The following is a 26,125-nucleotide window of genomic DNA, read 5'->3' on the forward strand; positions in this document are numbered from 1 at the left end:
AATCTTATTTAATACTCAAGAATTTTTTTAAGCCATTTAAAATACTTAAAACACAGAGATAGAAACATGTTTAGAAAGTGGAAATTTCTTCTTTATCAGAATAACATAGTGAAATCTTAAGATTAATTAGACTGGTCAAATCTTTTTTTAGTATTTCTGTCATCACATCTTTATTTGTTCTTAGTGTCCAAGAACTTGCCTTACAGTACTTACTATAAAATACATGTTTTTTGTTTGTTTCTTTATTTTTGAAATTTAAATTTGTTGAATAAATATGGGAAAGAGAAGGGAATAAAAGGTGTTGCAATTGTGGTTTGTGCATATTCTCTTTTGTTAAAGCTCAGTGGGTTTTTTTTCAGTGTTTATTATTTTTGCCTTTTTGTATTACATTTTTGTCCTATGATAGTGGTAAATCTCACCCTTTCACCTCCTCCTCCACCTTTTCCTCTTCCTCTTCCTATTTTTTCCTGTCCTCCTCCTCCCCTTCCTCCTCCTCCTCCCCTTCCTCCCCCTCCTCCTCCTCCTCCCCTTCCTCCCCCTCCTCCTCCCCTTCCTCCTCCTCCTCCCCTTCCTCCTCCTCCTCCTCCCCTTCCTCCTCCTTCCCCTCCCCCTCCCCCTCCTCCTCCTCCCCCTCTCCCTCCTCCTCCTCCCCCTCCTCCTCCTCCTCCCCTTCCTCCTCCTCCTCCCCCTCCTCCTCCCCTTCCTCCTCCTCCTCCCCTTCCTCCTCCTCCTCCTCCCCTTCCTCCTCCTCCCCCTCCCCCTCCCCCTCCTCCTCCTCCCCCTCTCCCTCCTCCTCCTCCCCCTCCTCCTCCTCCTCCCCTTCCTCCTCCTCCTCCCCCTCCTCTTCCTCCTCCCCTTCCTCCTCCTCCCCTTCCTCCCCCTCCTCCTCCCCTTCCTCCTCCTCCTCCCCTTCCTCCTCCCCCTCCCCCTCCCCCTCCTCCTCCTCCTCCTCCTCCTCTTCCTCTTTCTCTACCTTTTCCTCCTCCTTTGCTGGCCCAGTTACCTCAGGGATAAAAACTATCTCTTCTTCCAATAACATATTCGGAAAATGAGACTGTATTATCAAAACAATTGTGGCACTTAGTGAAAAACACAGCATTCTCAGAAATAAAATAATCATGCACAGTGGATCACACACAATTGGCCGGGGTACTTCCCATCTTGGATACCAAAATCGGTAATCTGTAAATAAAGAAGTAATTGAAAGCTGGATTTCACATAAAGTAGTGAAATCGTTCAAGAAATAAAGGACAACAATACATACATATGGCTTGGTCACGATCTGCGTTACCTAGAAAGAAAAAGAAAGTTCATAAAGTTACATAGAATTTCTTCTTTTTCTAGAATATAAGATATGTTTCTCAACAATAATAATATCATTCTCCTAGTTTTCAGGCACCATGCTCTCATCTTTGATGTCTCCCCTTCAACCAGTAGCCAATTGTAAAGTACAACATATTTTCTTTTAGTAAAAGTCCTCCTGGCCTACCAGAGAGAGCAGGGAAGTACAGGAGGAAGAGGTGTGGATTCTAGTACTAATTCTGTCTCTAAATCCTGACAACTTACATAAGCCACTCCAGTCCTGCCTTTCAAAGATTTTTCCATCTTTGACATTCTAGAATTCTACATCTCTCTTTTTTAAAAATTGAAGTATAGTTAATTTGCAATGTCCTGTTAGAACATCTCTTATTTTTATCTCTCTTCCCTCCACTTCCCCCCAAGATCATTCAAAATTAATTTTCTGAATCTACTCACTTTATTCATTTAATTCTTATTTTCAGAAGCTTTCAGTTGATCTTCATTTCCTAGATGGCAAGGTTAACTACAGAGCCTGGTATTCCTTGTTTTTGCTATCTAGCCCAATGCTATCATAATACTTTTCAGGAAATAAATTTCCCTTCCTCTGCTCACGTGGGCAGAGAAGTTCAAACAATCATTCTCAGATTCCACTAGAAAGGAGAGTGGGAGAATAAATGCAGTCTCACCCATGGAGAGTCCAATGTCAACCAGGGCTTTGTCTTGCAATGATGGTACCCTTAGAGGAAAATTTAGAAATCACTCCTCAGGCACCTTGGAGATGAACTGAACTTCTGGTGGATCTTTGACGTTATTTTAAATGATACGTTATGTCAGGCTTCTCCTTCCCACCCCATGTGGATTCTATCCTCACTTTGCTTGGACTCTGACACCACATAGTGAGCCACTCCCGCATGGACATCCCTTTACCCTGATCTTATACCCCAAGTCTGACCTCATGCAGGTACACTCACCTCATTCCATGAGGGCTCTAACTTCCCATACAAGGCCATACCATGTGGACACTGTTCTCACCCTACTTAGGCTCTTTCCCCATGCCTACCACATCATGTATGAATCCCTTGTCTTCTTGCTTAGGTTCTAACATATCACATCTGGATGCCCTCTGTGTGGATGCCTACCTCTTTCTGACCTACCCAATGGCTTTAGGTCTGGATATTTGCAGGAAGAGAAAGAAAAGGTGAAGAGGAAGAGCAAGGTTTTGCATCTTGATTCAAAGGAAGCAGGGGAAGAAATGTTATGTGGAGTCACTCCAGCAGTGGCATTATAATGAAATTGTTCACTAGTTTCTTTAACATAAAAGCCTAATATGCCCCTTACTTACTGTCTGACTTTATAGCCTACCACATTCCTCTAAGCATCATATATTCCAGATATAGTTATACTTTTGGATTATATGCTCTCATGTTTAGAAAAACTAAAAGAAAAATTTAACAAAACATATTTTCCACTTTTATCCTTTGAATGTTTAGGGGAAAAATGAAAATAAAAGGCTATTAAATATTTGCTACTTTACTTCTTTCCTCTTTCTGCATGTTTTGGAATATCCTATCCTTTAGAGCAGTCACTCTCATACAGGCCGCTATTTCAGGAATTAACTGAGAAGCTTTTTCAGGGCATAACTGTTAGTTCTCTTTCCTTCTTTCAGATTCTAGTATGTACTTAGGGGCAGGAATAATAGTAAGAGAGGGCAGAAGAGGTTGTGTAGTTTAAAATAATCTAAAGATGATACTGTTTGATACCACCTTTGATAATATAACACTACCATTCTGAACAAAGGGACAATATTAACATGACAATGAAAGTTCACCACTTCTTTTTCTTGTTATCCAATGCATTATGGATTTTTTTCATGTTTCAGTTATTTTCTTTATCTTACTGCATAGAAAATCTGTGCATCTGTCATAGTTGCTACATCGAGAACACATTAATCCTCGTTGATAAGGACTTCTTGACAGACCTCCTCTACAAAAAAGCAGAAAACATTTTGTTAGAAAAAGTCTCAAATTTTATGTTATTTAAATAATATGGTTAACCATTTTTTAGTTAATTTATAAAGGCGATTTAATTTAAAAAATGGACTTAAGGGAGTACTTAAATTGGAGATGTAATCTTCCCCCCCTTTTTCCCCCCAGAAATACTCTCTTCTGAAACTAATTCGCATTAATTTTAAAGTATTGTAATTTAAATATGAGGGAATTTTAAAGCTTCTTTCATTTTATTTTGTATCAAAATTTTCCATTAAAAATGGATGTTATAGAATGTTTTATAACTAATTGCTTTCTGATTGGCACATATGTATAAAAAGCTACATATAAATGATATATTAGTTTTCTGAAAAATTTGCAAAATCCTGAAATGCCTATTGGCACAAATACCCAGCTGCATGGATTATTTTGAGGTCTACATGAAAAATACATAAGTATATAAACAAGCAAATAAATGTAAATGGGATTTTACAAAGTTGGTTTAATCCATCGTACAGAGCACAGGGGGGAAGTAAAAAATTATTACATCAATTGCCCAGAGGTAAGTTAGGAAAAGAGGCCCCAAAATAGGTATGAATTGTGAAGCGTATTTTAAAATATCTGAATAAGAAAGATAGAGAAGATAGATAGGGAAAAGATATTTTTGAGTGAGAAGAGGGTCATTAATTGTGGTTAAACATGATTGCTTATTTACTCAGTATATAGTTGCAAGCTATAAAAACAAACATTAGGCATTTAGGTCCTTGGTTAGGCCACTCTTGGCCATCTAGAAGAATGGCCAAACCTTAGAAATACATATTCAAAAACGTGAATATCAAATTTCTGAGTCACATCTTATCAGAAGTTTTTGATGATACCCAATAAGGTATCTGACACCCTCAAATGGCAAGCTTTCAAGTACATCAAGGATATACAGATATCTATTGTTACTTGCAGATCATATATCATTCTCTAATTTCACTGTTCCACAATCAAACCATTTTAAGAAAGAAATGAATTTTGTTTGGATCCCAGCCAGAATACTAGCTGTCAAGAAATCCAAGAATTGATCCAGTCACTTTTACCTAATACCGTAGTCTACTTTTACTGCCTTAATTCTTTATCACTGAAACAGATGCCTCCAACACAAAAGCAGAGCTTATACTGTTCTAAAATCCCTGGGATGGGGGACCTCTGTTCTTGTACCTATGCAAAAAGCTACTCACTATACAGACTGCCTTTAAAACCTAGAGCAAGCAACCTAAATGTCCATCAACAGATGATTGTATAAAGAAGATGTGGCACATATATACAATGGAATATTACTCAGACATAGAAAGGAACGAAATTGAGTTATTTGTAGTGAGGTGGATGGACCCAGAATCTGTCATACAGAATGAAGTAAGTCAGAAAGAGAAAAACAAATACCGTATGCTAACGCATATATATGGAATTTTAAAATGCAGTACTGATGAACCTAGTGGCAGGTGAGGAATAAAGGTGCAGACGTAGAGAACAGACTTGAGGGCACAGGGGGAAGGGGAAGCTGGGATGAAGTGAGAGAGTAGCATTGACATATATACACTACCAAATGTAAAATGGATGGCTAGCTACTGGGAAGCTGCTGCATAGCATGGGGAGATCAACTTGGTACTTTGTGACAACCTAGAGGATGGGATAGGGAGGGTGGGAGGGAGGGAGACGCAAGAGGGAGGGGATATGGGGATATATGTATAACTGATTCACTTTGTTATAAAGCAGAAACTAGCAGAAACTAACACACCATTGTAAAGCAATTATACTCCAATAAAGATGTGGAAAAAAAAAAACCCCAAAACCTGGAGCATAGGCCGATCATCCCATGACCATAATGTCTGATAACCATGGTCTGGAATAACTCTGGAAAGGCAAATAAATATATAAATAAATACATGAATTAATCAAAATAAATAAATTCACATTGTGCTAGAATACAATGGGCCCTCCTTTTCAAAGATATGAATATTATAAAACTGTTTATATTAGGTAGCCAGAAATGGCAAGCTAATACTCTCTCATGTTAATCTTCCTGTTGTTCTGAGTTTCTAAAAAGTTTAACCTAAAGCAACTTGAGTCTGAATCTACAAGTCCACAACTGCAATTGGAATTATTGGGCTGGATTAGGAGGAAACAACAGATAAGTATCTACAACTAGCAAAGTCCATTGAAATTTCATAGCTGCCCTGGTGGTGCCTGAAGAAATAGATGATATTCTCTGTCTTTAGGCATTTGCTTTTTCCGAGAAGCAGCCCAAGCGTTCGCTGAGACCAAGTCCTGACTCTGAACATTGTCCTCGGGAACTTTTCTTAGACTTGCATCTGGCCATATCTTCAGTATATTGCCACCTATAGGATATGCGTCCAGGCCCTAGATAAGGACATGTCACCTGGGTAGCCCAATGGGTAAACTATTCCCATGCCCAACCCAAAGTCCATTAGAAAACCATTATTCAAATTTTATAATAGATCTACATTGTTCCAGAATGAGAACACAACTCTGGTGGTGATGGAAACTTTTATTGCCTGCCACTTTGTTCATGAAGGAGATAATCCAGCTCCATGGATTGACAATCTAGGAATTACAATTTGTAGATAGATTCTTCTCTTCAAAGTTCTCCATGTGCAGACTCATATAGTCTGTATATTGTCCATGGAACAATGGCCAGAGTACATCAAATAGATATTGATTTTTCCATATTATACAACCAGAATAACTAGGCCACCTACAGTAACTCTTTTCACTTTTACTACATCCATATGGCACTGAGAAATATCACAGTGCTGGCTTCTGGTTCATATCCAAACATCTATAGATTTCCCAAGAGACTTAAAGAACCTATCCCAATAAGCTAGAGAAAAATACAATGCAATAAGCAGCAAAGATTATCTTTTAGAGATTCTATCTGGCTCTTCTTCTGATTCATCTAATATATTTGTCTTTGCCCAAAACTCCATGACTACTTCTTGGACCTATTCAAGGTCAAGGAAGGTATGGATCCTGTTGTTTTCTGCCTCAAATTATCCTTGTATATGCAAAGCTACCTCACTTTATATCACTTTCTGTGAAAATCAGTTGGTCACATCTCCTCCCTTCACTTCCACATCTTGCACCTAAAGGACCAGGGAACACAGTTAAACACCTATAAAGCTCCTTGAGGCTGATATTATGTAGTTGTACCATCCTCTAATCCTCCCCAAGATACCATCTACCTTCTGATCATGCCTCCTTATTCACTTTGGTATCTGGCTCACCATTTTGCTTTTTAGTCAAAATTGTGCCGTTGTCTACAAATTTGGGACCTAGAGGATTACAATATGCTAATGGATAATTCATCCAATAACTTGGTCTCTATGTTATTGAATGTCTTCACCATCACAAAACTTCCTAATGCTCCATAACTGTCACTTTTGTAGCCACATTCTGCACCTTATTATCTCCTAAATCTGCTCTACCTCTGAACCCACAAACACCACACAGTCCACTCATTGACTGCAACCTCCTGTCCTTCCAGGTTGCTAACTCATTCACTCCCGTCACACTTGTCCATTAATTTCACTGTGTCCACAGTGTACTTTCTCTCCTATTTTTCTCCCTATCCATCGTGTTGTCTTTTCTCAATCCAGCTTAGGTCCATCACTTTGCATGTTCTCTACCTAAAATCCTGAAACTCGCTTGCACTATTTTCCTTTACATCCACCTGACAAAACCCCAGTGTTGGAAAAAGCGAAGGAATCGTACTGTCTGCATGTTCCATTCCTGCTTCAGGGCTGCTGGGTGGTGCTGGAGGAAAATCATTAAACTAGGTAGAGAATATCTCTAGCATTCTCTATTCAGCTTCTGCTCTCATGTTTCATAATAACTATTTCGTATCTTCCCAGTCCTCAAACTTCCAGCTTCACTGTCTCTCCCTTTATTCTCAGGACATGATCTATTCTAGTTCACAGAGAATCATAACAGCTATTAGATTGGAACTCGAGAAATTTTCTCTCACTAAATATGACAAATATACCTACCCTCTCCTTTCTAATACAACCTAAGAACTGCTCCTCATTCTTTCTAAGGCTAATCTCTCTTTTTTTAAGTTCAAAAGTCATATAATTAATTGTTTGCACTTTTTTTGTTGTTGTTGGTCCTACATTTTTTTTAACATCTTTATTGGAGTATAATGGCTTTACAATGTTGTATTAGTTTCTGCTGTATAACAAAGTGAATCAGCTATACGTATACACATATCCCCATATCTCCTCCCTCTTATGTCTCCCTCCCACCCTCCTTATCCCACCCCTCTAGGTGGTCACAAAGCACCGAGCTGATCTCCCTGTGCTATGCGGCTGCTTCCCACTAGCAATCTATGTTACATTTGGTAGTGTATATATGTCCATGCCACTCTCTCACTTCGTCCCAGCTTACCCTTCCCCTTCCCATTCTCTCCATTCTCTCCAAGTCCATTCTCTCCATCTGTGTCTTTATTCCTGTCCTGCCCCTAGGTTCTTCAGAACCATTTTTTCTTTTTTCTTTTTGGATTCCATATATATGTGTTAGCATATGGTATTTTTTTTCTCTTTCTGACTTAACTCCACTCTGTATGACAGACTCTAGGTCCATTCACCTCACTACAAATAATTCAATTTCATTTCTTTTTATGGCTGAGTAATATTCCATTGTGTATATGTGCCACATCTTTATCTATTCATCTGTCGATGGGCACTTAGGTTGCTTTCATGTCCTAGCTATTGTAAATAGAGCTGCAATGAATATTGTCGTACATGAGTCTTTTTGAGTTATGATTTTCTCAGGGTATATGCCCAGTAGTGGGATTGCTGGGTCACATGGTAGTTCTATTTTTAGTTTTATAAGTAACCTCCATACTGTTCTCCATAGTGGCTGTATCAATTTACATTCCCACCAACAGTGCAAGAGGGTTCCCTTTTCTCCACACCCTCTCCAGCATTTATTGTTTCTAGATTTTTTTTTTTTTTTTTCTTTTTGTGGTATGCGGGCCTCTCACTGTTGTGGCCTCCCCCGTTGCGGAGCACAGGCTCCGGATGCGCAGGCCCAGCGGCCATGGCTCACGGGCCCAGCCGCTCCGCGGCATATGGGATCCTCCCAGACCGGGGCACGAACCCGTATCCCCTGCATCGGCAGGCGGACTCTCAACCACTGCGCCACCAGGGAGGCCCTGTTTCTAGATTTTTTGATGATGGCCTTTCTGACTGGTGTGAGGTGATACCTCATTGTAGTTTTGATTTGCATTTCTCTAATGATTAGTGATGTTGAGCATCCTTTCATGTATTTGTTGGCAATCTGTATATCTTCTTTGGAGAAATGTCTATTTAGGTCTTCTGCCCATTTTTGGATTGGGTTGTTTGTTTTTTTGATATTGAGCTGCATGAACTGTTTGTATATTTTGGAGATTAATGCTTTGTCAGTTGCTTCATTTGCAAATATTTTCTCCCATTCTGAGGGTTGTCTTTTCATCTTGTTTATGTTTTCCTTTGCTGTGCAAAAGATTTTAAGTTTCATTAGGTCCCATGTGTTTATTTTTGGTTTTGTTTCCATTTCTCTAGGAGGTGGGTCAGAAAGGATCTTGATGTGATTTATGTCAAAGAGTGTTCTGCCTATGTTTTTCTCTAAGAGTTTTATAGTGTCTGGCCCTACATTTAGGTCTTTAACCCATTTTGAGTTTATTTTTGTGTATGATGTTAGGGAATGTTCTAGTTTCATTCATTTACATGTACCTGTCCAGTTTTCCCAGCACCACTTATAGAAGAGGCTGCCTTTTCTCCATTGTATATTTTTGCCTCCTTTATCAAAGATAAGGTGACCTTATGTGCATGGGTTTATCTCTGGGCTCTCCTGTTCCATTGGGGGGACCTTCAAGATGGCGGAGGAGTAAGACGCGGAGATCACCTTCCTCTCCACAGATACATCAGAAATACATCTACATGTGGAACAACTCCTACAGAACACCTACTGAACGCTGGCAGAAGACCTCAGACCTCCCAAAAGGCAAGAAACTCCCCCACGTACCTGGGTAGGGCAAAAGAAAAAAAGAAAAAACAGACAAAACAATAGGGACGGGACCTGCACCAGTGGGAGGGAGCCGTGAAGGAGGAAAGGTTTCCACACTCTAGGAAGCCCCCCTTCGCGGGCGGAGACAGCGGGTGTGGGGAGGGGGTAGGCAGTGGGGGGAGCTTCGGAGCCACAGAGGAGAGCGCAGCAACAGGGGTGCAGAGGACAAAGCAGAGAGATTCCCGCACAGAGGATCGGTGCCGACCGGCACTCACCAGCCCGAGAGGCTTGTCTGCTCACCCGCCGGGGCGGGCGGGGCTGGGAGCTGAGGCTCGGGCTTCGGAGGTCGGATCCCAGGGAGAGGATTGGGGTTGGCTGCGTGAACATAGCCTGAAGGGGGCTAGTGCAACATGGCTAGCCGGGAGGGAGTCCGGGAAAAAGTCTGCAGCTGCTGAAGAGGCAAGAGACTTTTTCTTCCCTCTTTGTTTCCTGGTGCGCGAGGAGAGGGGATTAAAAGCACCGCCTAAACGAGCTCCAGAGACGGGCGCGAGCCGCGGCTATCAGCGGGGACCCCAGAGCCGGGCATGAGACGCTAAGGCCACTGCTGCCGCCACCAAGAAGCCTGTGTGCGAGCACAGGTCACTATCCACACCTCCCTTCCGGTTGCCTGTGCAGCCCGCCACTGCTGCGGTCGCGGGATCCAGGAACAGCTTCCCCGGAAGAGCGCACAGCGCGCCTCGTGCTGGCGCAACGTCACGCTGGCCTCCGCCGCCGCACGCTCGCCCCGCCTCCGTGCCCCCTCCCCCTCCCCCTCCCCCCTCCCCCCTCCCCCTCCCCCCCTCCCGCCCCGGCCTGAGTGAGCCAGAGCGCGCGAATCAGCTGCCCTTTAACCCAGTCCTGTCTGAGCGAAGAACAGACGCCCTCAGGCGACCTACACGCAGAGGCGGGTCCAAATCCAAAGCTGAACCCTGGGAGCTGTGCGAACAAAGAAGAGAAAGGGAAATCTCTCCCAGCAGCCTCAGGAGCAGTGGATTAAAGCTCCGCAATCAACTTGATGTACCCTGCATCTGTGGAATACCTGAATAGACAACGAATCATCCCAAATTGAGGAGGTGGACTTTGGGAGCAATGATATATATATATTTTTTCCTTTTTCTCTTTTTGTGAGTGTGTATGTGTATGCTTCTTTGTGTGATTTTGTCTGTATAGCTTTGCTTTTACCATTTGTCCTACCGTTCTGCTTTTTTTTTTTTTAAGTATAGTTTTTTTTAGCCCTAATCTCTTTTAAACCCTTCCTTTTTCTCTTTTAAAGCCTTCTGTTTTCTCAGGGACTTGTATCTTTACATATACCCTGCCTTTATTCTTTATAAAGAATTACTTTTTGTCTGTATTAGATCCTTCATGTCAATATTTAAATATGCTCACAGCCTCCCCATTTTAAAAACAAAACAAAATAAAAACAACAAAACCGTTCTCAGTTCATTCCAACCTGGCATCAGCTTCCTCTACTCCATAGAAACAGTTTTCCTACGTTTATTAATGAACTTCTCTTTAGACCTGATATTTTTTTTTTTTTTTTTTTTTTTTTGCGGTACGCGGGCCTCTCACTGTTGTGGCCTCTCCCGTTGCGGAGCACAGGCTCCGGATGTGCAGGCCCAGCGGCCATGGCTCACGGGCCCAGCCGCTCCGCGGCATATGGGATCCTCCCAGACCGGGGCACGAACCCGTATCCCCTGCATCGGCAGGCGGACTCTCAACCACTGCGCCACCAGGGAGGCCCTAGACCTGATATTTTTAAGTCCTGACTTTGCTTGACATCTTGGAATTTGAAATTTTGGACAAGTTTTTCCTTTTAAAACTATTCTTTCCCCACACCTTCCCTGATACCATACTCTTATGCTTTATCTTCTACCTGTTTGGCCACTCTTCTTAGGTCTCCCACTTATCTTCCACTAACTGCCCTTAAATGTTGGCATGACATTCCACAGGTCCTATTCTATTCTCATTCCATACTCTCTTGCTAAGCATTCTCATCTATTCCCATGATTTAAATTATCCTATGTTTCCTGGCACTCCAAATATTTCTTCTATGCCATTCCTCACTCATGAGCTTCTGACCTAAATAACCACCTGCTTACTAAACATCTCAAAGTGAGTATTTCACAGCCGACTCAAAGTCATTATGTACAAAGTGGAACTCATTATCTTCCCTCCCAAAATGTTCAGTGTTCCCCTTCACAGTTAATGCCAATACCATTCATGCCTGATCATAAATTTGAGAATCTTCCTTGACTACTTCCTCTCTCTGATTACTTAATACAATGACCTGCAAATCTTGTTGTTTATACCTTCTGGAAATGTCTTAAATATGTCTCCAATCTCAATCCAGACATCCCTTGCTGATGTAAAAGATAAAAGTAATACATATATAGTATTAATAAGTATATGATAGAAAGGAGGAAGCAGAAAAGGGCACCTTTAAAGGGGAAAAAATGTCTCCATCCTCCACTTTCCATCTGTCTCTCCAGGGATAACATCTGTTAACATCTTCTTATGAGTCCTTCCAGAAGAAAGTTTTTCATAAAAATTCTCAGTACTTACATGCTTGTGATAGAGACTGCTAGCTGTCAATCTAAATATCTCTTGAAATACTGAAATAACAGTATTTTAGCTTGGCACATTAAGGCTAGTCTCAGTACATTTCCCAACCTCTCCTGCAACTTAGATGTGGCCATGAGGTGAATTTTATATCCAATGGAATGGCAGTAGCAGTGATGTGCACCACTCCCCACCTGGTACTCATGCTGCCAACATGTTTCTTTTCCCTTACTATGAGCTTGAGCTAGTTTATGTCTGTGGCCTGGATTTGATCATGAGGACAAAGACACTGCTCCCAGGGCATGGTGAAGAAACAAAATAGGAGCAACCTGGGTCTCTGAATAACTAATGGAGCACAGCTACCCACCAAACTGAAATTTCCCACTTTTATCTTGAATCACTACATCTTTTGGTAATAGTAACTGTTATAACAAAAAGACCTGTTCTTACTTATTATTGTTTTTGTTTGTTTGTTTGTTTTGCGGTACGCGGGCCTCTCACTGTTGTGGCCTCTCCCATTGCGGAGCACAGGCTCCAGACGCGCAGGCTCAGCAGCCATGGCTCACGGGCCCAGCCGCCCCACGGCATGTGGGATCTTCCCGGACCGGGGCACGAACCCGTTTCCCCTGCATCGGCAGGCGGACTCTCAACCACTGTGCCACCAGGGAAGCCCTATCATTGTTTTTTATCTTACTTTTTCACCTAACGAGTGAGACCTTTCCACACTGATACATAGAAAAGTACACCAGTTTTTTCAATGGTTACACAATAATGTACAGTAAATTAATTGCTTAGTCCCCTATTACTGGAGTCGTTGGTTTTTTTAAATTTCAGTTTCATGCTATTAAAACATGCTCCAGGGCTTCCCTGGTGGCGCAGTGGTTGAGAGTCCGCCTGCCGATGCAGGGGACATGGGTTCGTGCCCCGGTCCGGGAAGATCCCACATGCCGCGGAGCGGCTGGGCCCGTGAGCCATGGCCTCTGGGCCTGCACGTCCGGAGCCTGTGCTCCACGACAGGAGAAGCCACAGCAGTGAGAGGCCCGCGTACCGCAAAAAAAAAAAAAAAAAAAAAAGAAAGAAAAAAAAAAACATGCTCTAATGTGTATCCTTGTATGTATATCTTGGCCAACTTCCATGAAGATATTACTAAGATAAAATCCTGATAAGGAGATTACAAGATCAAATGGTAAGTATATTTTAAATTTTGTTACACTGCCAAACCCAGAAAGACTGTACCAATTTATTGCCCTATTGCAAATGCAGAGTATCAATTAAGCTTTTCTATATTCTCAAATGGATGAGTGGAAAGTGATCATTTATCTTTGTTTTTACCTGAATTACTTCATTATGAGTGAGACTAAATATATTTTCATATGATTCATGGTCATTTTCTTTTTAGTAAATGACCTCTTCATATCTTCTGCACATTATTCTCTTGGGTTGTTTCTCTTTTTCTTTTGGATTTGTATGAATTCTTTGTAAATTAAGGGGACTGTCTCTGCCATATATTTCATACACACACATACATTTTCCAGTATATCAATTTTTCTTTGGCTATTATCTATAGTATTTCTTTAGTCATTAATTAGTTTGAAATTTTTATAAAATCGGATACATGTTTTTTGGATTTTAATGTTCTGCTTGGTCAGGCTTTTCGTCAACACCTCTCCATTTTGGCTAGGCCCAAACTGCAGCTGTCTTCTCAGCACTGTGCAGCTTCTGAAATCTCTGTGCAGGTCTTCAGCCTGCAATTAACTGTTCCTATCTAATCCTTCCAGAATCTCGCTTTGAGGAGTGCAACTTAGGAGCTGCCCAAGGACTTGCAGAGAACTTGTACACAGACTTTTGGGGGTCCTTCTCTGCAGCACCCTCCTCTTTGGGATCCTGTCCTAAATCCTAGACTACTTAACATCAATCAACACTGATATCTCCTTTGCCCAGAAAATACACAATCTTTGCTTGCTTTGGCTATGGTTTGTACAACAGGATGCTCACAGAGAGAAAACCAAGGCACATATAGGGTTCCCACTGAGTTCTTTTCTATTTGCAAGGATCATAGCCCTGTAGTGGTTGTTTTCTAATGCCTAAAAACAGTTATTTTATATGTTTTGTCCAGTCTTTATAGTTACTTTAAGCAGGAGGCTAATTCTTATACCAGCTTACATAATGTCCAGAAGCAAAGTGGATCAAATATTTAAAAGTTAAAAAAAAAAAGAGGGCCTCCCTGGTGGCGCAGTGGTTAAGAGTCCGCCTGCCGATGCAGGGGATACGGGTTCGTGCCCCGGTCTGGGAGGATCCCATATGCCGCGGAGCGGCTGGCCCCGTGAGCCATGGCCGCTGGGCCTGCGCATCCGGAGCCTGTGCTCCGCAACGGGAGAGGCCACAACAGTGAGAGGCCCGCATACCGCAAAAAGAAAAAAAAAAAAAAAAAAAAAGAATCGTTAGAAGAAAATGTGAGATAATAATATTTGGGGAAGGCTTGTCTAAGTAAGATACAAACCTCAAAACCCATGAAAAAAGTATTGATACATTTTTTTCTACAATGAAACAAAATAATTCTATTTGGCAAAAATAAATTGCATTATAAATAAAGTCAAAAGTTAAACATAAAACTAGAAAATATTTGTAAATTATATAACAAAAGAGCTAATTTTCTTGTACATAAGACACTCCTACAAGTTAAAAAAAAAAAGTCCAACAACTTAAGAGAAAAACAGTAAATGTATAGGAACCCTCAGGTCCCAGTAAATGAAATCCACATATTCTAAAATATAAAAAAATATACTTAAACTCATGAAAAATAGAAGATGAAAATTAAATATATACATAACTCATAGTAGTAAATAGAAAAATATTTGAAAATATATTATCTTAGCAAGGGAGTTTAAATATAGCCCCTCTTATATGCTGACGTAAAAAAAAGTTGTAATAGAAAAAATGGCGTGACTATGATGAATAGATATTTAGTAATATCTATGCAAATTAAAAATACACATTCTCTTTGGCCTAGGGTTTCCATGATTATACGTTTATATTATAGCTACTAACTCATGTCAGAATTACATGTCTAACTGGATAATTACTGCTTGAAATAAAATTAATAAAATAGCCTAAACGTCCATCAGAAGGAGAGCATTATTCAAATTAATTTTTGTACATCCACTGAAAAAAAAAACTGTGAAATTCTTAAAAAGAACCTGGAAACTCTTCACGTACTCCATACACGATATGAAATGGAAAGACTTCCAGTTCATATCAAGTAAAAAAATTAAAGAACATCACAAGAAACGTAGTGCACTCCTGTTTGAATTATGGAAATGCACATATTTGTGCACCCAGACACACATACACAAAGATAGATATACTTTTCTATATGCACAGAATATATTTTTTAGGATAAAATTTTGGAGAGAATAACTGAAAGACAAGGATGGGAACATTATTTTCTCCTTGGATAGATTTTTCCATCATGAATATGTATCAAGTACTAAACATGATTTATTAAATGACCTAAAATTACAATACATAGAAAGCAATGAGAAAGAGACTATGTCATACGAGATCCTGAAGTCTAGTAAAAATTGTAATCAAAGGAAAATATATAACTGTAAATATCTTCACTATTAAGTAGGATTAAAGATAAATGAATGTAGTATATTTTGATAAAAACAGCAACATATAACAGCCCCTCTCCCTAAAAAGTACTTGGAAGATTAAATATCTCAAAACAAAGGAATGAGAAAGGATAAATAACCCCCTAAATCTTTTCTTTCAAAGATCAATAAAATAGATTAAACCCTCATGAGCAAGAAAGGAAGAAAAATATTCACTATTAAGAATTTCTCTAATTTTCTCTTCCTATACTTCTCTCCTCCTGTTTTTTTTCCAGATAGAACTTTCTTTTTCAATTCTTCCCCCATCTCTCATATGTTCTAATATACTCTATTACTCTCTATTTGCGATGGCTTTCTTTAGCTTATAAAAATACATTAGAAACCAAAGTCATAAAACAAAAACTTTCACTCAACTCTACACACCTACACACCTTCCTTTACTTCGTTGCCAAATATCTATATAGAATATTCTAAACTGGCATTACTATTTTTCAAACTGCAAGTTATGAGTTATTAATAGGTCATGAAATCAAATTTAGTGCTTCACAGTTCACATCCAATATTTTAAAATATAAGACAGACTAGAAAGCTGTACTTAACTGTGAATAATATACTATTTCATGTATTGATAACATGTTTTTATTTTATCATTCATAGCAAGGATACACATTGTTTTGTAAATCTTTTCTTTCAGTTATGTACTGTGCCTCATAACTCTACGATGTACATCTTTTCTTATTTTAGCACCTCTGAAATTGAGATGCATCTTAACATTGATGGCATCTTAAAATCACAGTTGACCAGGCAGTGAACGTGATATGGTTGTCACCGCACATTGTGAACTTGTCATAGCTTTTCATACTGTCATACCTGAAATGGGTTATATGCATTGTTTGCATTTTACGTATCTAAATTGCTATTCAAAATGTCTAAAATGATCACAATAATATATCATTGAATCATAAATTATTATGCATGAAGAAAAGCATGGAAAGAGAGCCACCTCATATATAATAGAGACTGATGAGAAAGTAAGTCTAAATGTTATTTTAAAAATCTACCAGCACAGTTTCTAGTTTCCCTCTTACCTTACTAGTCTCTTTCTGTAGTCCTTTGCTAGCTCCTTCGCCTGAAGTTGAAATATTGTAGTGATGTAGGGTTTAGTCCTTAAGTCTCTTCTGTCCCGTTTTCCATACCTATTTTCTCACAAGGTGATTTCTTTCAGGACTGTGACTCATTTCTGCCTCAGGGCCTTTATATCTGCAGTTCCCACTACTTGAAAACCCATCCTAGACCTTCATGTGACTAGCTCCCTCATTTGATTCCTTCACATTTCTCCCATCTATTACTCCACCAAACGTATCTGAGCCAAAACACTTGATCCTCTCTCAAGCTCTGCCCCTCCACAAGTCTTCCCTATCTGTCTAATGGCACCACCATTCATCCAGTTGCTGAGACTAAAGGCATAGGTGTCGTCCTTGATTATTCTATTCCATTCACCCCTAAAGTTAAATCCATCTTCAAATTATATCCCGAATCTGACCTTTCCTCACTATTTCCATGTTATGTAGGCAGAATCCATGTCATGGTACAGTATGGGTTTTGGTAGTGTACAGGAGCTTTCCTCCATGCAGTGATTCTGGGGCACTGGCTCATTTCATCTTGTGGCTCTGCCGCCCTCTAGGACATCTCAATCCTCCACCAGATCCTCTGTATCCAACCAGTAGATGAGGGAAGACCAAGAGTGTGAAGGTTCATGTAGGAAGTTTGTAAAGGCCAGGCCTGGAAGTGGCCTAAATTCCACAGGCCAAAGCTTAGTCACATGGCCCAACCAAACTTCTAGGGAGGCTGGGAAACATATTCTAGCTGTCTGTTCATAAAGTAAAGAAAATGGCACCACCTGCCAGATTGCATTTCCTTAATTTTTAAATAAAGAAAATTTTCTTTACTAAATACCTTTGGACACTATAATTTACTTCTTTTAAAGGTCCAGCTTTAGATTCAAGTCATTTTCTTCAATCTCAGAACTCTTGCCTCCCCCACTGGCCTCTTTTCCCTTCTAACACACCTCTATGCATCAAACTTAACTGCTTCTGAATCTGTATCCTGGCTAACTGCTTCTATGATTTCATACCTGCTTTTACAACAGATCTTTTCTATTTAAAATACAGATGTATGTATTTGGTTAACGTTGTGTTTTGTTTTATTTTTTAAATTTCTTTCCCAACAGTCTATAAGTATTTTCAGGATGAATACCATGTAAAAAATGTGGAATTCTATTGCTTAGTTATTGTTTAAATGTACCTACTATAAACATATTTAAATAAATAAAAGATCCTGCAGGAACCTGCAGATGCAGCATGTCTAAAACAAATCCTTTTTTCTTCCACCCTACATCTTTTCCTAACTCAGTTAATAAAATTATTTATCCCTTAAGCTTAAACTCTAATGCTCATCTTTGATTGTGCCCCCTTCAATACCGAAATTCAAGGCTAATCTAATTAATACTGTTTTATTTTACTTTGTTTTATTTTTCTTAGAAATGTGTTTTTTATTTTATTATTTTTATTATTATTTTTTGACTGTACCACATAGCTTGTGGGATCTTAGTTCCTCGACCAGATTGAACCCATGCCCTCGGCAGTGAAGGCACGGAGTCCAACCACTGGACTGCAAGGGGATTCCCAGAAATGTATAAGTTTTTATCTTTGAAATTAAAAAATAATCACTAGAAAATGACATATGTAAATATTGTTTCAGTTCACTTTTTCTGATACATTATAATCTACCTTAATCTTTATATAGGTATCTATACATATTCTTTTCTTTTGCTTATTATTTTCTTTTCTTTGATTATTATTTCTGTTCCATTTATTCTCTCTTCTTTAGGAGCAATAATTTATAGATTTATCACCCTATATGGTTCCTTTCTTTTTCCATATATACTTTTACTTCTATTCTACATCTTTGTGTTCTGAAATTTTTCAAGATCGTGGTTGACTCATATTTTCCCTATTGCCAAATCTGTTTTATTCTTCCATTCTGTATAGCTTGCTGTGGCTACTTTAACAATGCCACAAACTTGGTGGTTTAAAAAAATAGGAATTTGTTTTCTCAGTTCTGGAGGCCTGAAGTCCAAAATCAAGGTGTTGGCAGGGCTATGCTCCCTCCAAAGGCTCAGAGAGGGAATTCCTTGATTCTTCCAGCTTCTGGTGGCTCCAGAAGTTCCTTGGTTTGTGAATATATCACTCCAACCTCTCCCTCCACAGTCACATTGCCTCCTTCTCTTCTGTGTGTCTAGTGCTGAAATCTCCTCCCTCTCTCTTATGAGGACACAAGTAATTACATTTAGGTCCCACCTGAATAATCTAAGATAAGCGCTTCCTCTGAAGATCCTTATCTTAAACATGTCTTTTGCCATATAAGGCAATATTTACTCTTGACGTGTAACTTAATATTCACAGGTTCTGTGAATTAGGAACTAGATACATCCTTTGGTGGGGGCCACCATCCAGTCCATTACACATTCTAATTTTTAATTTGGTTTTCTTTTTTTTTTTGGCTGTGTTGGGTTTTTGTTGCTGCGCGTGGGCTTTCTCTAGTTGCTGTGGTGAGCAGGGGCTACTCTTTGTTGTGGTGCGTGAGCTTCTCATTGCAGTGGCTTCTCTTGTTGCAGAGCATGGGCTTTAGGCATGCAGGCTTCAGTAGTTGCAGCACGTGGGCCATGGAGCATGCGGCTTCAGTAGTTGTGGCGCACGGGCTTAGCTGCTCTGTGGCGTGTGGGATCTTCCCAGACCAGGGCTCCAACCCATGTCCCCTGCATTGGCAGGTGGATTCTTAATCATTGCACCACCAGGGAAGTCCCCAATCTGGCTTTCTTATTTTCATTTCTACGAAGTATTTTATAAGACTGTGATGAATTGATTTTTCTACCAATTATTCTTAAGAAAGATACCTATGACTGCCTATTTTAATACATATCAAATAAAATTGGACTGAGTTGACTCAGTCAACTCATAATTGAGTTGACTCACATAATATATGTGCCAACCTAGATCCTTCACAAGTGGACTTTCCAAAGTTTGTATCAAGGAAAAAATGGTTGATAGAAATTTCAAGACAAAGAAGCCTATGGGACAGGTGAGTGGAAAGAAGAGTAATCCTAACAACTAGTAGGTTCATCTTATCACTATAGTCATGGGATAACCCTGCAGTCACTACTGCTATTAAGGTCACCAAATACCTTCATCTTATCAAACAGAAATGTCATCTTTCCTTCCTCATATTTTTTTCATTCTTTCAGGAGCATCTCATACAGTTAACCACTTTGGGCATCATGACTCACATTCTTCACTTGATTTCCAAGTACCCTTACTAGCATTGTTTGTGTTTCCTTCTTATCTTGTTAGCCTCTTCACTCTTCTTTGTTATCTCTTTTGCCTGAAGTTGAAATACTGTAGTGCTCTAGGACTGAATCCTAAATTAAGTCTCCATACTCACTCTTTCATAAGGGGGTTCTTGTTCAGGACTGTGACTCATTTCTACATCAGGGCCTTTATAGTAGCAGTTTCCTCTACTTCAAAACCTATCCCAGACCCTCATACAGCTAGTTCCTTCTCATGATTCATTTACATTTTCCACATTTATATTTCTACCTAATGTGTCCAAACATAATATACATCTTCTGATGTTCTTCCTTATCTTAGTTAATGGTATCATCATTTATCCAGTTGTTCAGACTAAAAGCATGGGTATCGCCACAGTTTATTCTATACTTCTTATCCCTAAAGTCAAATCCATCAACTGGTATTTTTAGCTCTACCTTCATAATATATCCAGAAACTGACCTTTCTTCACAATTTCCATGGTATAGTAATCAGAATTCTAAAATGGAGCACAAGCTCCCCTACCCCTGCTATACATGCCTTGCATAATTCTGAGGAAAGTGAATGTAATGGACTTTACTTCCATGATTAAATTATGTTATTTGGCACAGCTGACTTTCAAATAGGGAAATTATCCAGGAAAATATCCTGACCCAATCACCTGGGCACTCTAAAAGCAGAGAGTTTTCTCTGGCTGGTCACAGAAGAGAAGTCAGAGATTTGGATCGTGGGAAGGACCTGATGCGCCTTTGTGGATGTGAAGATGTTGGAAGCCACACCTCAAGGAATGTGGGCAGCCTCTAGAAGACGAGAGCAACCACTGGCTTAGAACCAGCAAGAAAATGGGGACCCAAGTCCTATAACCACAAGGCACTGAATTCTGCTAACAACCTGAAGGAGCTTCAAAGCAGATTCTTCCCCAGAGCCTCCAGATAAGAACTCAGTCAACACCTTGATTTTGGCCTTTGAGACCCTGAGCAGAGAATCCAGCTATACTGTGCCTGGACTTATAACCTACAGACCTGTTTAATAATAAATGGCTGCTGTTTTAAGTCACTAAGTTTGTGGTTTATTATGCAGCAATAGAAAACCAATCCACATGCTAAAATCCTAATCTAAGATACCAGTCTATAGCCTGCACTACAGAAACAATCTCCTAATTGTGCTTGTTTCTCTTTGTACCCTTGTTTTCCTATACTTCATTATCAACACAACAGCAAGAGCAATCTTTTATTGCTAAGTTTTCTTTTCAAAACATAGATGAGGGACTTCCCTGGTGGCGCAGTGGTTAATAATCCTCCTGCCAGTGCAAGGGACGTGGGTTCGATCCCTTGTCCGGGAAGATCACACATGCCGTGGAGCAACTAAGTCCGTGAGCCACAACTATTGAGCCTGAGCACCACAACTACTGAAGCCCACGTGCCTAGAGCCCGTGCTCCGCAACAAGAGAAGCCACTGCAATGAGAAGCTTGTGCAATGAGAAGCTTGTGCAACACAACGAAGAGTAGCCCCTGCTCGCCGCAACTAGAGAAAGCCCGCATGCAGCAACATCCTTAACCTGGCCTATGGTATTCTATTTGATTTAGTTGTCACCTAACTCTCTACCTCGTCTCCTACCTCTAACCACAGTTATTCATTTTTCAAACATGATAAACTTATTCCAAGCTCAGAGATTTTACATGTGCTCTCACTTTTACCTGAAATATTCTTTAGCCATCTCCTCATCTTTTGGCTTTCAGTTTAAATACCACCTCCTTTTGCAGCTATCCTCTCCATATTCTATACTGGTTATTCCCTATTTGCTTACTGTGCTTCGTTTCTATGGCATATTTTATTATTTAATTAAATATCATTTATTTCTATGTTCACTTATTTATTGCTTGTCTCTCTTCCAAGACTACAAACTAAGTATGGTCAGTCTTTATTGGTTTGTCAGTAGACAGATCAGAGCCTTGTATGTAATTGCTGAGAGCGTAAATGAAGAGTAGTACCCCAGAGGAACCTCTTCCTTCCCCACCACCCATGCCCAGTGGTCTGTTTGAGTTTTCAATACCAATCAGTAGTTAACTTTCAAAAGTTTCTCCACGTAATAGATATCATCCCAGTACTTCCAGTCTGTAGGACTGAAAGAGGCCAAAACAGTTTTGCAATTACTCTACATTCCAAACTTGTTTTGCATGCCTATGTTCAAAGTCAGCAAAGCTTCCATTTAAGAAGGGTTTTCTGAATCTAATTCGACTTACATCATAGTTCTGTTATTTTCCCTATCTAGGGGAATACAATCACTAATTAGTAATCAATGTTTTTTTTTTTCTTTCTCTTTTTGGTTTAGTCCCAGAAGCATTTTATTTTTAAGAAATTCCTTCTCAATCCTAGCATGTAGTCAATTTTTCTTGGCATGTTGATTAGGATATTTTCTCACTTCAGTTAGACGTTTTAACAGTATTACTTATAGTATCATATTGACCTGTAAGAAAACTTGAGACTTTCCAACAAAGTTCTCCAGAGATGGAGGCTATTTTGGAAGGTAGTTTTTTCCCATCATTGGAAAGTTTTTAGGTACAGGTAAGTAACCACATGGTAAGTAAGTGTTAAGAATTCAAGTTTCATATGCATAGCTTAACTAGAAGACTTGTGAAGTACTTTTCCACCTGTGAGTTATTACGATTCCTTATATGTATGAGACTAGCCCCAATTAATGATACACTCTCCAGAGGATAGTCAAGTAAAAGTGTCCTTCATGTTATAAAACTGATGTACTCTTGAAACAATTCTTACAACATACATTTCAACACACTTAACCTTATTTTCTTTTGACTTTTTAAAATAAATATGGAGCTAAACAATTTTGGAAAATAATTTAAATCCTATGTTAATTAGGCTAGGTACTGTGAAATAATACTAAAGTTAAAATTCTCTCAGGAAGTAATATTTGGCTAGTCTATACATAAAATCAATATGCCTAAATATGACTTATTTTATTATGAAATTTAAAATATTTCAATATAAAGTCTTTAATTGCTATCTCATACTTAATTCTTTTATAGTTTGCAAAGACATTTAGAAGAATATGTTGAAAGTTAGGAAAACTTAACTTTGAAAAATCCCCAATTTATTTTTATATTATTTTAAAAATTTAAAGGAACTTACCCTGGTGCATAGTTGCATATGAAAAGTGCTGCATGTTTAATATGACCAATTCTTGAACATGGAGTAACAGCACAACCAACTTTGTAAGACTTGTCCCAAACAAGCTAAAATAAAATTTTCAAAGGAAACATAAAATTTAATTCTAAACATTTACTCTGCCATTGTATAAACAATAGTATATTCAATACACATAGGACCTATAATGAAGCAATTCAAGGAATATGAACAATTCTTCATTTGGATGCAGGTAGAGAATTATCATGGATTTAGGGAAGCATTTCCAAAACTGTATTTAGAGAAACACTTTAATAGGTTCTACCAATACTGTATTCCTAGGATAAAGAGTCTGAGAAAAACAGATCCAGAATAATGTTTTAGAGCCAAAGGAAGACACCTGCTGAATCAATTTTCGACCTTTTGTTGAACCTGAGAGTTCTAGGTTATTGGCAAAGAGGAAGAGGGAAATGAGAAGACAAAACGTTTTGGAAGAATGGAAGTTGTGAATAAAAAGGAAAAAAAAAAAGAGGGGACAGTAAGATTACAGAAGGGAAGGAAAAGAAATACAAGAGTAGAAAGTAATTGAATGTTATCAGCATTTTTCTTTTCTTTTATTGAGGAAATTCCATTACAAAATAAAATGAAGTCTGGGCCTTTCATTAAAAAAATGAGTACAAGAGCTGGTTCCTATAAAACAATTTCTTGCAAAATAGGTCTTGGAGTGAAAATATGAGAATAATTAAAGATATTCCAGAAATTTCTGAATGGCTTTAATATTCCTAATACTTACAAGTGAACAACAACAAAAAATTGTTTTGTTAACCTCTGTGGGAGAGGGAGAAACCATTTGTTTTCCTTTTCTCTATAGCTCAAGTCTTAGTGATTCCAAAAGAAATAGAATGATGCATTAAAAGAATAGAGAATAGAATGTCTGTAACAGTTGAAGTTAAACAGGTCAAATGCAGGAAATGAAAATGTCTAGGAAACTAGACTTAAGGAGGAAAAAATACAGAGGAGTAGGTCAGGGAGTAGACTTGGTTATTTTACTCAGAGTATTGAAGTCATATTAAGGAGTCTAGCTTTGACATGAGTAAGACAGTAGAGAACCACTCTAACTTTCTAGGAGAAAAAATTGATTAAAAATTTTTTGAAACATAAATCATTTGATGGCACGGGAAGACATGGGTTCAACATGAAAAAATTCCAAGATTTTAAGTTCTACATTAAAGTCTATTGATGGAAAAATAATCATCTTTTAAATGAGCTTGGAAGTTAATTCAATAGTTTCTTGATTCCTGATACAAATATTTATTGAAGACCTAAATAATGTCATGTTGCTGTGCTGAGAATACATGGATAAGAAGACAAGGTCCCTGCCCTTAGTGTAGTATTAGATATATAAACAGACGATTATAAAACAATGTAATATGTGAAATAATAAATGTTTGTATAGGAAATAAAAAGTGGTTCAGTATTCTTGGAGTACAAGGTGTAAGAGTGAATTGTTAGACATGAGGTAGGAAAATAATTATATGTATTTGCATTTAAAATATTTTAATCAGTTATATAGTAGTATGTGTATTGATCTGTGCAAAAAAAAATCATCTTTTACTTATGCTTATAGTCAATAAACTAAAACTAATTTTTATTTGCTAGTTTCTTTCTTTTCCAGTGTACATTATTTTAGAAAGGTACCTTTCATCTTTGGGTATGGAGATTAGACTTACTATATGTAAAGGAATGTTTTAATTGCATGGTTCAAATAATAGAAGAAATTATGAATATTCAGAAGATCTAGGACTGATTAGAATTTTGATTCTATTAGAGGTAATAATTTTACCATTTGAGTTTATTTATAAAATTGAAACACAATAACAACTTAGTAGTAAAGCAATTAAGGACTCTATTGAATTAATAATATAAAATTAGATACCTGTAGGTAATTAGAACAGTTATCAGAGCAACTATTCTTTTCAAAATTGTACTTCTTCCTCTGTGCGAACCAACTTCTGATAGCAATACTTGCAGTAAATTCATTTTCAGGGCCGACCCACATGTTTTCACCAATACCATTAAATCTAGGATGCGCCATTTTTAGTTCTTCTAAATGAATATTACGTTCAAACACACATTTTTTCCCCCATGCTCTAGCAGTCCGTGACAAAGCTACATCCCAAGTCTGAAAAAAAAATGCAAAAAGTAAAGAAGAAAAATTAACAAGTTTTTTTTTGGGGGGGCTCTAAATTATTTTCCTTGAGTTCTCATAATTAGATGTAAGGAAAACAATTCTTATTTTGTGCTTATGAGTCTGGTTTGTGGAATTTATGTAGGAGAAAAAGTGTTTTGAGACAATTATAAATGAAACAACTATTTCCTGAGATGAAGTCTTATGCATATATTTGTAATTAAAAAATCAGATTGTTAGATGATGCAAATGGTTATAATACTCTTACATGTAGTCTATTCAGAAAATGTGTATTTTTAATCTCATGCCTTTTATATGTAATAATACAATAATTTAAAATATTTAAGAACTATTTATTGAGCACTGATTATATGCAAATTATTGTATTGTGAGGAATAAAATATGAAGTTAACATAAATTTTGTCCTCTAGTTGCTTACTGTTGTTAGGAGAAAAACCTGGGATAATATATACATACATATACATATATATAAATACATATATATATTTATATATATATATAATTTTAACACATAGTGGTAGTTGTTAAATGTTATAAAAGAGGCACATGTAAAGTTTTATGGATGTTCCCAGAAATGCAAGAAAATATCACAAGATGCTGCTCCCCTCCATTTATGGAAATATCCAGAAATGTGTATTTCTGACATATTTAGAGCCTCATTAAATTCATTGTTTAGTTAAGCACAAGAACAAAAACAACACAAATAGAAAAATCAACAAAATATTTGTAAAACCAACATGCTAAATATATATACATTACAGTAAATCTGAAAATAAACATTTCTGAAAAACAATACTAAGATTTCCCTAGAGTTTTCTTGGTTAATTTCATAGATTATAC

General features: G+C 38.3%; 1 protein-coding gene across 1 annotated transcript in view; it reads right to left on the reverse strand.

The window, feature by feature from the left end:
• Window positions 1–457: 457 nt before the first annotated feature.
• GLIPR1L2 (GLIPR1 like 2) overlaps window positions 458–26,125 on the reverse strand; it is a 32,692-nt gene continuing 7,024 nt past the window's right edge. Inside the window, exons 2-7 of the mRNA XM_060113608.1 lie at window positions 25,013–25,258; window positions 23,083–23,186; window positions 3,197–3,282; window positions 1,265–1,291; window positions 1,004–1,182; window positions 458–514 (exon numbers count right to left, since the gene is read on the reverse strand). Of these exons, the coding sequence (XP_059969591.1) occupies window positions 458–514; window positions 1,004–1,182; window positions 1,265–1,291; window positions 3,197–3,282; window positions 23,083–23,186; window positions 25,013–25,258 (699 nt within the window). The remainder of the gene's footprint in view (window positions 515–1,003; window positions 1,183–1,264; window positions 1,292–3,196; window positions 3,283–23,082; window positions 23,187–25,012; window positions 25,259–26,125) is intronic.

Source organism: Mesoplodon densirostris, chromosome 11 (genome assembly GCF_025265405.1).
Source record: "Mesoplodon densirostris isolate mMesDen1 chromosome 11, mMesDen1 primary haplotype, whole genome shotgun sequence".
Lineage (NCBI taxonomy): Eukaryota > Metazoa > Chordata > Mammalia > Artiodactyla > Ziphiidae > Mesoplodon > Mesoplodon densirostris.